This window comes from Hyperolius riggenbachi, chromosome 5 (genome assembly GCF_040937935.1).
Source record: "Hyperolius riggenbachi isolate aHypRig1 chromosome 5, aHypRig1.pri, whole genome shotgun sequence".
Lineage (NCBI taxonomy): Eukaryota > Metazoa > Chordata > Amphibia > Anura > Hyperoliidae > Hyperolius > Hyperolius riggenbachi.
Window position 1 is genome coordinate 310,181,903 of NC_090650.1, and position 19,422 is coordinate 310,201,324.

Here is a 19,422-nt window from a genome sequence, read left to right on the forward strand (position 1 = left end):
CCTTCGGTGGCCTTCCAAGGAGCCCCAAAAGCCTCTTGGACATTAAAGTTGGAGGCTGGTATGGGTGGCCCGCCAGTTAAACGGGTGGAAGCAGACAGGGACCGGGAAGGCGCAAATATCTAATTTTTTTTAGGCGGTTTCAGTTGTACTTTACAAAATACAAGTTGTATTTTGATAAGTCTTTAATGAACATCTTTGAAAGACTGTTACCTAGGTTTACAGCTTTGTAAATGCTTACTACATTTCCAGACCCCTCCTCCCACAAATACAAACTTGACTTCCTGTCGTTAAAGTTTCTATACATCTACAATAATCTCTGTCAAGAAAGGCAACTCAGCTCTTTTGCATATTTGAGTCAGTATTCATTTTGACCATTCAAACACACTAAACCTCACACAAGCTTGGGTGTATAACAATACCCAGTACGAACAGGATCAACACATAAGTATTTAAACCGGACTTGATTTAACAAAAAAAAAAAACAGAGATTGCAGTTTGTGATTCCTTAGCTTGTCCCCAGTAGGACCACTACATGGGATGTAATACTTCCCACAGATCAGGTGAATAGGAGTAACATGCAGAAGTCACAACCTGTTCAGTTGCAACATATCTAAAAGTGGAATCAGAGAGCACCATAATACCCCTTACTGTATTACCTGAGGCTGGGAAAACACTGGTCATGAATAATAGATCAAGGGGGGGGGGGGGGGGAATTGATTTTCATCCATAATGTTAAAAGCAGTCTTGGTCAGGGAGAAACTAATGGGTCCACCTTTCCATAAGATGGATGGATAAACAGTAAATAAACCTTGGGAAGGGGAAAAATGCTGCTTTTAATTAACAATTTTTGAGAACAGTAACTGGCAGATAGTGTGATGTGTAACAAATCCATGACATATCAGTGCTAATGTGGACTGGTTATGGTGAAACAAGCAGTTGAGGTGAGAGAATGCCTTACAGTAATTTTAAGCTTTGCATAATATTTTTAAATTACCAAATACTACGTACAAAGACAGCAAACAGTACCTGCAGTGTATAACCAGTGGGCCAGCATTGGGTGGATTCTTTGTTTTAACTTGCCGTACAAATCCTAGAAGGCCTGTCGCGTGATATGGCACGCCGTGGTCTGGCCAACCTGTAAAGTGAAACTGGCGAATTTCACGTATTTCATGTATACCCCTCTGTTTAGTGGATATAAAAGACAGGAAAAAAACAAACAAATTGAAACAGAAAACAATTTGTTAAAAAATATCTTAACAAATACAATTCAAAGACGTACTAAATTGAAAGGAAAATGGAAGGAACAACTGGAGACTCAGATCTGAAAGTGCTACTTCTGTGGCTGTTGTGCCGATTTCCTGCCTTTATTCATTTGAAACTCAAAGTGAACATACACATCAGATGTCTTGGCTTTTTGGATCCCACTGGGTACATGTCTTTTGCAGATGTTTAGCTCAGCAGCTACTGAAGTCAAAAGATCAGCAAGACAGCCAGGCAACTAGCATTTTATAAAAGGAAATAAAGATGACATGCCCGGTATCTCTCTCAGTTAAGGTTCCATTAAAAATCACATACTGGTAAGTGATATCAGGAGGGGAAAAGCTGTAGTCATTACAGAAATAAGCAGAAGTAGGACTCTATGGTAGGATGGTTGCTATGCATTCTATATTTAGGCGTCAATTCACCAAGCAAACAGTTGATTTTACTGATAACTTAGGAAAGTGTCAATGCACCAAGGCTGTTACCTGATGACAAGCTGAATTTATCGAGCAGTGAGGTAAATTACCGACTTGTGCGGTAAATACATCAACAAATGTCAGTAAATGACAATTCATCAAGGTTACAGCATGCTGTAAAACACAGTTCAATTACTGACAGTTCTCGTCTGTCGGTATCAGTGCGAGACTCACAGAACTCACAGAAGCAGAGACGATCACCTATGACCGACAGAAGCAGACGCCAATAGAAACAGCCCGTCTCCTGCAAAAACTCTGTATCTGATTGGACCCGAAGGCTTCTCCGGTGGGTCCAGCATTTCTACCCCCCACGCTGCAAGCAGAGAGATTACGGAATAAAACAGGCTTTCCCTGCCACCCTTCGGCAGTTTAACCCCTTAAGTTCCTGTTTGAAAATGCGGAGGAGCTAGTGCGGAAATAAGGAGCTAGTGGGAAAAAACCTAAGCAGGGCATGTGTTAAGTCTCTTGGAGTTGATCTAGGCTGTGGCAAATAATTTTTTTTAAGAAAGACTAATGGAGACTAGATTCAGAGTAAGCAGATGCAGTATAACAAAACATGTACATCTAAAGGGATGTCGGGATGTCTCTTACTATTGTAATGCTGTCTCTGCACACACTCTTCTGCTTTTACAGAGCATGGGCTTTTGGTAAATTACTGAACTTCTACCGCACCTGTGAAAATATTGGTGAATAAGCGCACAAAAGTCTAAAATACTGAATGTGGTATTTCCTGACTTGTTTTTTCTCATCGAACAGCCTTGACGCCTTGGGGTGCAGTGAGAACAATTGCTGTAGATAATACATCAAGTAATCCCTGTTAGTCAGGTGTATTGCTAAAGGTGGTAAATAAAAAAAAAGACCTTATACGCAGCTGGTGTTTTCATTCGACGTGGTACTGGTTTTTGAAGGATTTAGACTCAGTAGGAAGTAGTGGGACTCTCTAGTATTCACCTTGGAGATATTTGCCTCCTTTTTCTGTCCCAGTGAAAGTTGCCATAAAAACAGAAGGTTTGAGGAATGCCAAAATGTGTATGGTTTTCACAAGAACAAACACTAGGAATAAATCTCCAAATGGGGCGACCGTTCTGGTGAGAGAACTTTCCAACAACAACACAGACAAAAATATAAGTTTCAGAGGACTATTAACTCTTCCCCATTCTATCCAAAACTAAAACAAATGTAGCACTTGCGTTTATGTGGTATATTTAGAAAAGGGTTTAAAAAGATACCAAATGTACTATCATAACTGCCAAAATTGTGCCTTCAGATTATAAATAAACTTGCAGAGTGATATTACAAAATACACATTGCATAATTTCACAAAAATAACTCGGTCAACTTAAGAATAGTGAAGTCTATTTATCTGTGTGGGCCTGTACAGATGGATGTACTTAGCAGCAAGCACACGCGCCTTCTACTTAGAGGGCTTACCTTGAGTCATTTGCTATCAGAGGGCGAATGCCTGGCTGAATTTTGTTCTTTATAGTAAGCGGGATGTTTTCCCACTCTCTCATTTGCAATTCTGCATAATGTGATGTTACTTAGCATGGTCATTACTTATGTCCTTACAATCTTGTGGGGCAGGCACTGGACAAGAAATCTGGTTCTGTTTAAAGTGACACTGAAGGGAAAATAAACTTATGATATAATGAACTGTATGTGTAGTATGGATAAGAAATAGAACATTAGTAGCGAAGAAAAGAGTCTCATATTCTTGTGTTTAGTTATATAGCTTTTTTTTTAATAACATTGCATCATTCTGTCATATTTGCAGTTTACAAACCACACTCTGTATTTTAAACTATAAAACAGAGCAGAGCCAATGACCCTTTGAATTTCCCTGTAGTAAAACATTATCTCAATCTGTCTCTCATTGTTTCTTTTTATGTATAAGTGATTCAGAAAACAGGACTGTCTTCACTCCAAGTTGGGTGGAAGAGCTCAGGGAAGCTCTTTTGCATAGACGACAATTAAAGTTTCTTAACTCTTCCTGTACTGGAAAACAACATGAGACTCTTTTCTTTGCTACTAATGTTTCGTTTCTTAGCTGTACTACACATACAATTCATTATCTCATCAGTTTATTTTGCTTTAGATTTGCTTTAAAGTGAACCTTCGGACTAAAAATCTACTTAGCAGAACTGAAAGGGCTCGGTGTTTCTTTAACAGTTTTACAGCATCAGAACTTTGTTTTTCTTACCAAAGCACCATTTTTAGCTGCATTTTTACCTAAGCTCCACCAATCAAAGAAAAAAAGCCCAGGCTTTTTTTCCCCTGATGCTGTGCAGAGCATGATGGGATTTCCTATGTTGTTATTCACATTGCCTAGCAACTGGGAGAGGTGCTCAGGACACAGGACAGTTGGAACTGTGTCTCATGCACCCTGTCACCTCCTTTCAACCAAAAAGATGGCTGCCCTTATGAAATCAAACCTTTGCCTGTTCTTTTAAAACAGGGTGGGTAAGAGATTATATTACCTATCTATTTTAATTAACATAACTAATGTAACTTAATGACAGTATGTTTGTTTAGGCTGAAGTTCCTCTTTAAAGAGACTCTGAAGCGAGAATAAATGTTGTGCCCCTGCTAAACCGCCGCTATAGCGCCGCTAAACGGGGGTCCCTTCACCCCCAAACCCCCCACTGCGACACTTGGTCGCAGACTTGGTCGCTCCTGGAGGCAGGGCTAACGGCTGCAGCTCTGCCTCCAGTCGCGTCTGTCAGCGGCGCATCGCCGCCTCTCCCCCGCCCCTCTCAGTGAAGGAAGACTGAGAGTGGCGGGGGAGAGGCGGAGATACGCGCTGACAGACGCGCGTGGGGCAGGGCTGCGGCGGTTAGCCCTGCCTCAACCAGGAAGCACTCCCCCGCATTACGGAGGGGATTTGGGGGATCAGGGACCCCCGTTAAGCCACGGGATAGCGGCGGTTTAGCAGGGGCACACATGCCCCTGCTATCTATGAGGTCTGAAGCGAGATTTATTCTCGCTTCAGACTCTCTTTAATTCTCTCAATGATTATTTTAAATACATTTATGAATGAAGCTATGCCCTGAGTTACATACGGTATTCAATGTGAAAAGTATTATTAAAGGTCTTTTTAAGATTAATTTCTGATTACGAGATAATTTTTATTTTTCCAGTTTTTCTGCATTTGCCTCCTTGCATGCAGTCTGTACATTGAAGACCAATGGCATAATCTCAAGAGGCATGAAGAAAACATCATGTCTTTTGCCACAATTATGTAACTACAGCAAAAGGTTTCCCTTTACATATGTATACAGCTACATAGAGTCATATTGACATGTTAATGCCTTTTCCCCTAGTGCAAGTTTCATGGAAGTCTGACATTACACTCAGCAGAAGAACAAGAACAGCTCTTTCCTCCGAGTATAAAATGCTAAAACCTGTTCCCTACAGAATACTTAATGTCAGACCGTACAAGTAAAAAAAAAACAGATGTATCAATGATAGACTTAATAGAGGCATTCATTTACTTTCTGTTGCCTAGCTAGCGTGTGGTTGGCAGTTTTGACTTTTAACATGTGATTCTGGCTAATGACTGTAAAAAAGATTTTCACAATCTGTAGGCTCCAGCTTATTTAATATTTTATTTGAGACAAATCACAAGGATGAGAAATAAAAATATGTTCCATGTAAAAACAGAAATATATTTTAGATCGGATCTCAATTCACCCCAGTTCTAGCAATTTTTTATACCCTGCCAGAGAGATGATATTGTAGCAAGGCATCATAAATCTCAATAAATAAGACATTTTAATACAGTGCTACCATTTCTAATGGGATTGAATGGAACTCCATCTGTTCAGCAGATGAATCACGTCTATAAGAGATTTAATAAGAAACATCTCCAACTGGAGGTCTTTACACTTTTCTCATCAATGCAAACATATGCTATTCAGTGCAATTTGCAAACTTCACAGGGCTTGGCTAGGACTTTGAGAATTTTTTCACACTGAACGCATGCTAACTTGAAAAAAAAGTTAAGCAGAATTAAAAGGAGTATGGAATAGGCATGGTTTCAAACCAACAAGCAATCCCATACTATTGTGTAGATTAAAACAATGCACAGAAACTGTTTCCAGATTACATTGTTAGAAATGGAAAACATCCTGGGGAGAGGCAGGCTAAACAGAAAAAACAGGATGCCTGTAGACCTAACAGTGATCAATAGCAGGGAGGGGGAAGGGTGTACTTGGTGCCATGGTAGCGCTGGGGAAAGCCGCTAGTAGAATATCTGTAAAATTACCGATATTTTACTGGTGTGGCTAATTCCAATAGAGAATATTGTTAATTTTTACAGATATTTTGTTATCACCTAACCTAACCCTCTTCTCACATGAGCCCTCCCTTCCGCCGATGTCTACCACTTACCGCCACCCCCACAAAATCTGCCGACATTTATCATTAAACCAACCCTCTTCTCACGCGAGCCTTCACTCTACTGATGCCTAACACTAATCTACCTCTCTCCCGCCACAATGTCCACCAATATTTATCACTAAGGGTCCTTTTACACTGCGTGCAGTGTGATCTGGAGTATTTTCAGCATCTGGGAATTAAAGTAGGTGGAACATCAACACTTCAGCAGCAAGAAAATACACTGAAAGCTTGTGTTAAAAATACACAGTTCCAAACTGCTAAACCCCAAGTTACTGGAAAGAGAGGTAGTAATTTACACACTAGTTTATATCACTTACTTCCCTAAACATAATGCAAGCAAACCCCCAGGTCTCCATTTCTGAAACATTTTCAAGGAGTGAAAATGTTGAAACACCCCATGCCTGTGTTATTATTAAAGTCATTGGAAATCGTGATAAAAAATTAAAAAAAAAGCCAGATACTTACCCGAGGAGAGGGAAGGCTCTGGGTCCTAATGAGCCATCCCTCTCCTCTCCTGGCGGTGCTTGTTCCAGCGCAGGATCCCTCATAGCAGTATTTGACCAATTTGGTCAAATACTGCTGTGTCCACCACCGAAGGGAAGCTTCAGAAGCCTTCGGGAGCCTGAGTGCTCTCAAAGACGGACCCCTCCAGACTGCGCCCACACGAGCCCCATCTCACGCGCACTCGCGCGTGTACAGTATAAAGCTGCCTGTCTTTGGGAGGACTCAGCTCCCGAAGACTTCCGAAGTCCCTCGCGGTGGGGGATTCAAATGGGGAAGCTAGCGCTGCACCCAGGGCACTGGGAGAGGAGAGGGAAGGCTCATTAGGACCCAGAGCCTTCCCTCTCCAAAGGTAAGTATCTGGCTTTTTTTTTAAATCACGACTCCCAATTACTTTATGCTTCTGCACAAGTGTGGTGGTCAAAGCATGGTCACATACAACAAAGCATCTTGCTGTGATCAATGCCCACCCGAGTCAGTGTGGCAGTTACATCAGGCTTTTACCTACTTGCAGGTCCATTTGCTTTGGACCCTAGTATGAGTTTTTATTTGTTTTATTATCATTTTCTTGGATCTCAATAGAGTGATTATAATCTGCACTTCTATATATTTGACATGTTCTTTTATCCCAATTGGGAAGATAAATATCGAGAGTCAGTATAGATGCTGAACCAAAGGGAGTTATGACCAGTAAATGGAGGATTGTTCAGGGGGATTGCCCATGCTCATACGACCTTATAACTCGGGTCTATGCCTATTCTGGTAAGCCTTTCTTCTTTTTGGTGTGTGTGGGTGGGAATATAGGAAGAAGCGCAGGTTTTTTTTTTGTCAACTTGTTTACTAGAATACTTGTCTTTTTCAGTAACACAACATTTTTAAGATGCCATTCTATCCCAGAAGATCATATAACTTTTCACAAGCAATCTAAATTGTTTAAAACAGAACTATACAAAAATAAGTACAGTTATCCACCTGGACCATTGGACAACTGGCACTGCTTTACCCTGCTATCAGTTAACACAAAATGTCAGTGTTTTGTATTTCCCATGGTAACAAAAATTAGTGACATCATAAACTCCGACACACATCTTACAAAATAAACATCGGACTGTCAAATAATAAAACAAATACAGCTGTGATGTCAGGATTCCCACTGTAAGTATTTACTCTTTGCCGACTTCCAAACATTGGGGTGATATAACTGTCTTTCAAATGGATGGCTGTAGAATGGGGAACTAGGCGACACCACAATGTTATGTTGGCATTTATCCTTAAAGGGAACCAAGCATCATTTTTAACTCCCAGAGCATCTTAATAGCACATTAAAACGCATGCTAAAATGTGGCTCATTAATAAAAAAAACATTTCATTTACCTCATCTTTTTATATTTTAAGGTTAACTACAGGCAGTATTTTTTTTACTGCCTCTGTCCACAAGGCATCCACAAGCCACAGAAAATGGAAGGCAGATGAGGATTCTTCTAATTAGACTTAATTGCCCAGAAGCTGAAATAAACAAACTCATTCAGCATTAGGGAGAGGGAAGGAGGGGGACACTGTGCTTCAAACAGATAAGTCACACTTGATTAAATTCATACCAAACCTGGTTAATGGCAGTGAAAAGGGAGGGGGTGGGTTGTTAACATCTCAAACATGGCAGGCCTTTCAGCTATTTGAAACCATAAGCTGCTACGATCCCTTTAAAGTGAACTATGTGGTGGGAAAGGGGGTGTGTGGTAGGATTGTCAAATTCATCTACATTTGTAAGTACAGTTATCATTTAAGCCATATGTTTGGCAGATGGGTAGAGCTGGGAATTCTGATGGAGATATTGTGACTGCATATATCAGAAATACAATATTTGTGCGGGTATTGCATAATTGAATAAAGTAAAAGTAGTTAATACCTTTTCCACTGCAAATGTTCTTATTACATATTCAGCAAGTAGCTCTGTTTCAATTAATGTCACTTTAATATCCTTATATATCTCTGTGTCATCTGGCCAGTATTTGCAGCACTTCACCTGGAAGTACATGAGGAAGAAAATTAGTGGTAATGCTTTTTAAAATACTCAGTTTACAAAGCTTTAATGAGAAGTAACCCCGCCGATCATATGTAAAGAGGAAGTTCATTGATTATTGAAGAGAGCACTTAACACAAGTAACGAGTCTGTGCAGTGTCCTTGTAATCAGGAGTTTTAATTAGCCAGTTACAAAGCTCAAGTTATAGTAAAGTTACTTATTCATCTAAGCCTTATAGAAAGAACAGATACCCTGGATGATAACAATTCAAAACATTCTGTATTTTTAATACATTTTAAAGAAAACTACTTAGGTAATGAAATGCAGATTATTTATTAAAAATAAATGCTGTTTAAATTACAAAATGCTGCATAAACAATAACCTTTCTTAGTTAAAGCAAACCTGTAATATAAAAAAAAATGAGATATCGAGGTAGAGGGAAGCCTCTGGATACGTTCACAGGTTTCCCATCCCGCTCTACTGATACGTTCTCGTGGCCGCACTCTTCATTGTGTATGAGTAGCTTTTTGCTATCTCGCAGCTCCGGCCATACTCAACCATGCATAGTACAGCCACTGACATACACAAAAGGGAGCTTGGCCAGGAACTAAAACGGGTCCTGGCCAGCAGTGGTGGGGTTGAGGAGAAAATGGGAAGCCTCTGGATAGTACACTGGTTTCCCTTCGCTTTCTCTGGATACCTTTCCGTGGCCACACTCTTCATTGTGTATGAATGGCTTTTTGCTATCTCGCAGCTCCGGCCATACTCAACCATGCATAGTACAGCCACTAACATACACAAAAGGGAGCTTGGCCAGGAACTAAAATGGGTCCAAGCCAGCAGTGGTGAGGTTGAGGAGAAAATGGGAAGCCTCTGTACTATCCAAAGACTTTACTCTACTTAGGTAAGTATCTGATTTTTTTTTCTTTTTTAATAATACAGGCTTGCTTTAATATGGAACAGCAGCTAATGTTTATTGCAGATAAGGACACTATGACGGGTTTTGAATCTGTGCTCCCTTCCTTGGTACACTCAAGAAACTGACAACAAACATGACTACTAGAAGTATGTCCAGTTCACTCATGGGAGAAGGTCATGTATAACCATGATATGCCAAGGTGGAAAGGTGCTCATGTTCCAACATGTCTTACGCGCTAGGTGAACATGGTCATGAACATGAGTCATGGGCCCTCCTTATCTCCTCATTGACATGGTTGCTCTTGCTCACTCCCCATCCTAGGCCATCACAACCACAACTCAGTCCATGTAGCAGAGGGAAGAATGCAACTGTGCTTTGCACTGAAATCACAACTCCTTATTACAGCTTTGATAGGCTTTCCATGTCTTGAAGTTTGGTTTTAGCAAGGATTGCGGTTTCTCTTCTCCCAACCCATTCTCCATGCTAAGACTGCAGTGGTCACTACATTATTCATGTAGGGTATACGGGTTAAGTTGCATGGAGAATACAGTGATGTAGTCTACTTAGTGGGTGAGGGGGGAGGAGTAGGGGTAGGGAGGATGCGACTGCATTGCATGGACTGTGACTTGGACAATTGGAAGACGGGTTTTTGATGATCAAAGGGAGAAGGGTAAGTAAGGGCTTTGGAGTGCGTGTTCCATATGGCATTTATAGGCAAAAGGTAGTTCTCCAGATTTTTTGATTATTGTTATTTTTGTCTGTAATGAACTGATAATATTATTAAAATTTAGCACTGCACATTGTCTAGAGATGCATTATGCCGCACATTGCTTTTAGGTGTGCTGTGACGTCCTTTAAATGAAGAAGAACAATAAAAAATGCAGCAGACAAAACTTTTTTTCTTAAAGCGGACCCAAACCAAAAATGTTTTTAATTCAAAATATTTCGTTGCACCACTCTGACACATACAAAGATAAATAAATGCTCCTTCAAGCTTATGAGCATTTCAGTGCATGCTTTTCACCCTTCTCTTTTCATAACCAGGGTTATACAGGTGGCAGCCATTAGCAATTCCTCCTTTGCCAGACACCACCTAATCCAGCATTTTGCCGGATTCTGTCCCGGCAATATGAAAGGAAGGGAGGTGTTCCTCCAATAAATGTAAAATATTTTATATTTGTCATCATGCAGCTGAAAAAAGGCTGCTATTTTATTTCTGAAATCTTGTATTTTTAATTTGGTTCCACTTTAAAGGGAACCTGAACTGAGTAAAATTATTTAAAATAAACACATGATGTAGCTGCAAATGAATATTACATACTTACCTCGCCATCAGTTCCTCTCAGAAGCTCACCATTTTCTTCTTACAGTGATCCCTTCCAGTTCTGACAAGATTTTGTCAGAACTGAAATATACCAGTTGCTGTCAGTTATGTATCAGCTGCTGTCAGTTACAACTGAATGTGGAAGGTAATGTTCATGTTTCCCTATCGCTCACGTGGGCGATATAACAGTTTAACAGTGTGCTGACCCGGAAGCTGTTATGGGATAATGGCCATTATCAAAATGGAGGACAGAGAATTCCATCGATCACAGTGGACAAATGAGACGCAGGAGAGGAGAAAAAGAATGATTGCTCATCAATCTCTTTCTCCTCTCCTGCGTCTCATTTGTCCACTGACTACATGGGAGGTAAGTATGACCTGTGTATGTTTATTTTGACTTTTTATTTTGGTTCAGGTTCTCTTTAACACTAGTTTACACTGAAGGATTTCCAGCAGCTTTGCAGCAGTAGACAGCTGTACAACTGTTGAACTATAGCCACCTCATGCATTCCTATGGAAGTGTTCAAAAAAGCTTTTCACTTTGCATTTTCCCAAGATTCACCAACTGCAGTCATGGTTCTTAAATGCTGCCTTAATCTTCTATCACACAAATCAGCTGCTGTACCACTATAATGAATGAATCCTATGTGAATACTTACAAACCCGGTGGTTGAGGCCTGCCGATGCCCCAACCGACTTAGTAAGCATTTGTAATGCTTTTCACAAACCCATTAACTGCCTGCCAGCCACTTTGCCCATTAAAATTGTTTTGCAAGTACAGTACACAGTTGGCAGTGGGTGATCTAAGGCAGCTGGGAAGCTGTAACTGCCTCACCAGCTAGTTGTATGTGTGAAGTAGGACCTTATGTACTGTGAATGAGTGCCACTAGCATGATGGTTATGTGAATTCTTGAAGGACAACTATCAGGAACATTTTTAAAATGTAAAATACACATCTATAAGAAGCATACTTCTTCCAGAGTAAAACGTACTATGAATGAATTGCTATGTAACTGTCATTTACAGGAAACAGTAAAAATCTGACAGGTTTTGGAGTAGTTCATCTCCTCATGGCAAGGGGCAGGTGTCCTCTTTATTATTTACAAAAGTGCTCCCTGGAAAAGATCTATAAAAAAGATGCCAGCCTACCTACTGGCTTGCACACTATTTTGTCAGTTGTAACGAACTACTGCTGTTAAGGAAGTGCTTTTCAACATAAAGAAAACCTTGAGAATCTCCCATGAGGAAATTGGAGCAGTCCAAAACCTGTGAGATCTGTCTAATCTATTGAAAAGTGTCAGCAACATAGTAAAAAATAAATATATAGTGCATTTTTCTCTGGAACAAATTTCCATTTTATATATGGTACGGCCAGAACCCGAAGTCCATGGAACAAATTTCCATTTTATATATGTTACGGCCAGAACCCGAAGTCTGGCCACTTCGGGTTCTGGACGGTGAAAACTAGAAGTGGCCGTCTCGCTGCAGCCAATGTGCGTAATGAAGATTCCTGGCGGCATAAAAATGAATGAATGAATTCCCTGCTGCAGGCAATGCGAGAACTGAAGCCGGCTCTTCGGCTCTGGCTCCTCCCCTTGCCCCTCTCCTATTCAGCTCTTGCATGACCCTCAGAGTCGTTCGTCGCATCAGGGATTCCTGGTGTTCGTTTCTCTGCAGAGCGGGTGCTGGCAGAAGCAATGTCTGCAGCCTTTCCGCTCTGCTTGCCTGGCGCGACGAACGACTGGCCGGACTTCGGGCTCTGGCTGTAACATACGTAATATATATATATATATATATATATATATATATATATATATATATATATATATATATATACAAACACATACATTTTACATTTTTTTTGTGATAGTGGTCCTTTAGGCCATTACATTTAGTTGCACTGACAAGCAGTATAGCACCACTGAGCAACACCTGCAGTGAGAATGAGCCCTTGATGCCTAGTTGAGCCATTGTAGTTCAATAATATTTATTCCATGCTGTATACGAAATGAGATGGATGCTCTGTAAGTACATGAAAGCTGGCCCCAATGTGTGATTATCTTGCCCATGTAGATAAGACCTTTAGCAAGTAATTATGAATGTTTTCTTTCTTACATTAAATATTATCCTTTTCTGTTTTTTTTTAGTTTCCATGTTTACAGTCTGAAATGTTGCTGCCAGTGAATATAATTTCATATCAGCTGGGAAGTGATCATTTTTTTTTATTTCTGTCCTTTCACTGCCTCCATATGCATAAGGAGGATGAGAATATCTCAGTGCTTGAATTAAGCTAAAGGGATCCATACTTCCAAGCCAAAGTTTAGTTCTGCCAAAACTTGAAAGACAACAGTTGGCAGCAGCTATCTCCAGACATCTTTGTTCTGACTCTGCCGTGTCCCCGATTCTCTTGCAGCTGCTTCCTGTTTTGTTCTTTGAACATATTTACGTGAATAGTTTCAATACTATAAGCACACAGGATCTAGGATATACGAGTTAATAAACAGACAGCCATACTGAATGTAATCACGTTTCAATCATTACTATTCAACTACCACCACATTTATCTCTATGTCTGAGAAATTGGTGTTGCCTTTTAAAAGGCATTTGTGTATATCCTTAGTATGATCATTTATATAGTAGTTATTAAAGTTTAATAAAGCTATTTTACTATCAACCCTTTTAAAGTGAACCTGAGGTGAAAATAAATTGATGAGATAAACTATTATATACATATGCTCCTATTCCTGAAAAATACTTTATTTTAGATATCCCACGGTAGATTTAATGATTTATTGTCTCTGCTCAATGACACAGTCTTTCAAATGCCCCAGAGCTAAAATCAAGGAATACAGCCTAGTTATTTGTGTACTTGCCACTGTACATACACATGTGTATCTCATCATGTCACCTTGGGTATCCTTTAACTCAGTGTTCCCCAACCCTGTCCTCAAGGCCCACCAACAGTGCATGTTTTGTGGAAATCCACACAGGTAGGTAATCAGCTCTGCTGAGACACTAATTACTCCACCTGTGAATGTTTGTGGTTTCCTGCAAAACATGTACTGTTGGTGGGCCTTGAGGACAGGGTTGGGGAGCTCTGCTTAAGCTAACTTTAAGCAGAACTAATTTAAATATGGATTTTCAGTAATGGTGGACCTTTGCTATGTGAGTGGAATTGTTTGCTTGTGACAGCACAGTGATGTAGTAACTGACAATTTCCTTGCCTAGCCACTATCTGCGTGGTGTTTGCAGACTCTCCCAGTATGTGTGTTTAAGTTTCCTCACACATGATCAGGGTAGCTCACTGAGTGTGTTCTAAGTGACTACAGTTCCTCATGACTTTCGATGGCTCTGAGTCTTACAAGAGAAACGCACTTTACTAATGGTTGGCTAGTGCCCTGGTTAAGGGCACTGCCTCTGACATAGGAGACTAGGGTTCAGCCAGTACCTATTCTGTAAGGAGTCCTTGGGCAAGACTTCCTAACACTGCAGGGTGGCCTACTGAGTGCCCTTAGTAACTGCAGCTCTCAAACCCTTTGAGTCCAACAGGAGAAAAATTCTATACAAATATTATTGTTAAAAAGATAATTTATTTGCTTCACCCTTATGGTTTAAATGATGCCCCCTTCCTTTGCAGTACAATTATTGGAATGGAAATCTAGGCACTGTTCAATGCTTTTAGGGTCAAAATTGTAACTGATCCTGTTATTCTAACACACTGCATGCCGGCTTTGTCTTAAAGTCTATGTCCAATCTCCATTGCAGTTCACAGTCATAATAACATGTGCATTATGCAACTGACCACTGTGAATCTAGCCTCAAAAATTCAAAAAAGTATTTTAGACATCAACACCAATTTCTACAGTGCATACAGTACACTTTATATCTGTATGGTGCAAGGTACTACAATGGACAGATGTAATCAATAACACACCAATATATATTTATATGCAAAAAATCTCTGTAAACGTAACACGTGCTGACTGTACACATTACGTTTACCAGGATTTATGCAATTTGTTGTAGTGAGTTATGCTAGTTGGGTAACATACTATATACAGTACATGCATCCCTAACATTACCTGTTACACAGGCAACAAGTGCTGCATGTACAGGTAGGCACCCTTTAAATATACAATATAAGGACTGTAGGTTAGTTCTTAACTTGAATCTCTCAATAAGTAAAAACACTGCCATCTCTGTCCCCTGTACCTTCTCTATGCCCCCCTGTGCCTCCAGTGTCCCCCCCTGTGTCACTTCTGTTCCCCCCTCTGTCCTCCCCACCATGTAACCTCTGTCCCTGTTTGTTCAGTGTACTGCAGCAAAATATAATTTTAATGGTTTAAAAAGATTTTTTTATTGAAATTTTTAAAATCGATTTTCTCAAGAACTGCAAGGTCTTTTTTTTAAAGTTTTGTTCACAGAATAAAATTTCACATTGTTGGGCCATTCGTATCAGCGGAGCATTCGTAAGTCGGATGTTTGTAAGTCGGAGACTACCTGTATAAAGCATTTTAAGCAACTTACGTGCTGTCTGCACACATTTAGTGTACTACTCGTTTACTAATATAAATGCTGTCAGTCTCCTTGCATGATTCATTTTTCTTTACGAATTCATAAATAAATGGATGTAGGTAGAAAAAAAACAAAGTCTTGTAAAAGTAATACCTTTTAATGGCTAACTGATAAAGTTAAATAATGCAAGCTTTCTGGGATCTAGTCCCCTTCTTCAGGCATATTTCTAGATGTTAGCTGTAGTAAAACACTGATGCAGGGAAGCTGCATGAAGATGGCAGTTGTACTGGTTGCTGTTTAGCAGTTAGATGTCAGGTGATCAGCAGGCTGGAGCCAGTGAGCTTATGCAAGCAAACATGAAATCTAGCAGGTTTCTGAAGATAGTGAAGCCAAGTCAATCATGTTACATAAGGAGTCATGAATCCCATTCCACAATTTAAACCTTCTGTTAATGTCTTGAACATTTTCATAAATTTGTACTCAGAAATCTTTCTTGCTTGTTCATTTTTGAAGTTACCCTTAAGAATAAGTACTTTTAGATCTTGCATGCTGTGTCCTGGTTCGCAGAAGTGTTGGCCCACTGGTGTGTCCATTTTACCCTCATTAATTTTAAAGCGGTGATGGTTCATTCTTGTGCGCAGTTTTTGTCCTGTTTCTCCTATATAGATTCCTCTTGAGGGGCATTTCATGCAGCGTATCATGTATACAACATTGGATGATTCACAGGAAAATTGGTCTGATATTTGATGATATTTCTGTGAGATTTGTATTTGGTTTGTGCACAAGATATAAGGGCAGGTCTCACACCTTGCGTTATTGCAGGGTAATGTGCCTGGAGTTTCTGGTGTAGATAATGCACTTCTGATAATCATTTGTCTCAAATTGGGAGGTTGTCTGAAAGCAAGCATTGGTAAATCAGGAAAAACTTCTTTCAGGCGTTTGTCTTTATGAAGTATCGGTTGCAGGGCTTTCGATATCTTCCTCAGTGTCTTTAATCTTGGGTTGTAGGTGACCACTATTGGGACTCTGTTGTTTTCAGTCTTTGGGGTGTACTTCAATAGTTCCTCTCTAGATTTTAAAGTTGCTCTGTGTATTTGATCATCAACGATTCGTGGATGATATCCCTGATCTATGAATATATTACGTAGCGACATAAGTTGTCTGTCTCTGTCCTCTGAAATAGAACATATTCGGTTATACCTCAGAGCCTGGCTGTAAACAATAGATTTTTTGGTGTGTTCCGGGTGGAAACTATTCCACTTCAGGTAAATATGCTGGTCAGTTGGTTTACGGTAGATGGATGTTTGTAAAAACCTATCTTGTACATAAATTGTGGTATCCAGGAAACTGACATGGGAGGATGAAAAGTTGAGCGTTAACTTAATGTTCTTGTGGTATTCTGAGAAGTTTTTGTGGAATTTGATTAATTTTTCCTGTGATGCTGTCCAAATTAATAGGATATCGTCTATAAATCTGAAGTAAGCCCATGGTTTAATTTCACACGTTGAAAGGAAGTTTTCCTCCAATCTGGCCATAAATAAATTTGCATACTGGGATGACATTCTACTTCCCATAGCACTGCCCATTGTCTGTAGATATACATCATTCCCAAATGAAAAATAGTTATGAGTTAGTATATATTTGATAAGTTGTAGTGTGGGCTCTGTTGGTAGGTCATTCAACTGAAGGAAATGTTGGCAAGCTGCAATACCGTCCTCGTGTGGAATGTTGGTATAAAGGGATTCAACATCCATTGTAGCCAGGATAGCACCCTCTGGGATTGGACCCATGGCAGTCAATTTGTTAAGAAGGTCAGTGGTGTCCTGGATGTAGCTGGCTGTATTCCTTACCATGGGTTTAAGAATGTTTTCTACCCAGCCAGATATCTTTTCTGTTAGTGTCCCCAAACCAGAGATGATAGGTCGACCTGGGTTTCCTTCTTTGTGTATTTTTGGTAAGATATAGAAGGTGCCTATTTTCGGATTATCTGGAATTAATGTAAGTATGTTAGATGATACTGAGGAAAGATCATTAAGCATATTCTTCAATTCCCTTGAGTATTGTAGCGTGGGGTTTGTTTCTAGTCTTTTGTAGTAGGTGTTGTTGGAGAGCTGTCTGTTTGCTTCTTGAACATAGGTGGATTTATCCAAAATCACTACAGCTCCTCCTTTGTCAGCTGGTTTAATTACTATGTTGTTATTGCTTTTAAGGTTCAGTATTGCTTTCCTTTCTTGAGTGTTGAGGTTGTAGCGTGTCTGTATTTGTTTGTCCAGTATCTCCAATTTGATTCTTTTCCTGAAGTTGTCAATATATTCTTCTAATTTCTTGTTCCGCCCTGATTTTGGTGTCCAGGTACTGCTCTTTTTGGTTTTGCTATTTGTAGGTTCGGTGTTTTCAAATGATGAATATTTAGGTCTGTTGTGAAAAAATTCCTTTAGTCTTATCCTCCGAAAAAATTCTTCCATGTCACTACAAAATTCTGTTTCATCAAATCTTTTGGTGGGGCAAAAAGTGAGTCCTTTAGATAGAACAGCTAATTCAGTCTTGCTTGGGTTATAGCTGGACAAGTTAACCACAGGTAAAAGTTTGGCAGTTTTAGGCTCTGAATGGGGTTCACTTGTATCATTCTCCAGAATGTTTGCAGCTTTGAGTCTAAGGCTGTCGAGTTTCTTTTTCTTGTTTTGAATTAAACGGTGCTGTAATTGTTTGTAGAATTTCTGTAATGTAGATTTAAAGCTTTCTGATGATGGTCCTTGCATTGTAGAATAGAGTAAATGTAGATTATCTTGGGTAATTCTCTTCTTGCTGTAACAAACCTTAATGAGATGATTCCTGATCCTTTCCGCTGTTCTGTAGCAGAGTTGCTGTGAAAAATGGGTGTTGAAGGTATGCTGAATTGGGTTTCTGATAGTAATACCTTTTGGGATCAGATTTTCTTTCTTGCACTTTGATAGAAAAAAGATGTCACTGTCTAGTTGTGCCAATTTCTTCAGTATAAATAAATGGACAAATCTGTAAAACTGAAGAAAACTGAAGTCTAAAAGATCATGGAGGCTAAAGGTTTGCTAACACTATTTTAATTCTAGGTCAGGACTCTGCATGGAGTAAGTGTGCTCTCTCTGTATTTGCATGAGTTATTTCTGGACACTGTTGTTTCTTCCCATATCCAAAAACATACTGGTAAATTAACTCCCCCTCCACCAAAAACATACAAACAAACAATCCCTGGACAATTCCTATGATAGGGGTTAGATTGTGAGCCCCTCTGAGGGACATTTAGTGATATGACTATGTACTTAGTATTGACTATAGTACATACTTAGAGTTGAGGAAAATGTCAGCACTACTTAATCATTTTATAACAATAAATATAATAGACAGGTAACAAAAAAATGGTGACTATTATTAATTTGGAAATGAAGACATCCTAAAATGTCCCCTCACTATGCGCAGTAATTTCTGGTATAAAGCAGATGACAAGAGTTTGCAGGATGATCCCAGCCAGAATAAGTCATTTTGATTGACTGAATTAAATTACTACTTCTAACGAAATCAGCTGATAATGTTTGAGGCTGGATTCACAGTGGTAAGGCGTTATAATGAATGTGAGCAGCAGTGAAGACTGGTCATGGACCTTAAGCACCCTGCGTTATGATTATTTCCAGATTTAGGGCCATATCCTATTCAAGGTGATAAGTAGCTTGCAGATGCGAGCTACTTATCACCTTGCCATTGCGCGAGGATTAAGGGCAAATCCTATTGCCCTTATTCTTCGCGCGATGGCCGATCGTTAGCGATGCTCCCTATTACCGGGCGATGGGGAGTGAGGTTTACGCTGTGGTGCTGTCCTTCAGCACCACGGCCTCACTCCCCACACATGCGCACAACCCGCCGAACATCCGCCGCCATCTTCCGCCGCAGCATCTGGGGGTCTCCTTTAATAAGGAGACTCCCAGAGCTTATTAAAGGAGACCCCCAGATGCTGTGGCGACGACGTGCGTTTTGCA

General features: G+C 40.0%; 1 protein-coding gene across 5 annotated transcripts in view; it reads right to left on the bottom strand.

Moving 5' to 3' along the window:
• Window positions 1–19,422, bottom strand: part of PTPRM (protein tyrosine phosphatase receptor type M) — a 995,286-nt gene that overhangs the window by 56,585 nt on the left and 919,279 nt on the right. For all 5 annotated transcript variants that reach the window (XM_068237197.1, XM_068237198.1, XM_068237195.1 and 2 more), the window contains 2 exons: window positions 8,542–8,658; window positions 1,027–1,181 (listed from right to left, as the gene is read on the bottom strand). In XM_068237197.1, the coding sequence (XP_068093298.1) occupies window positions 1,027–1,181; window positions 8,542–8,658 (272 nt within the window). The remainder of the gene's footprint in view (window positions 1–1,026; window positions 1,182–8,541; window positions 8,659–19,422) is intronic.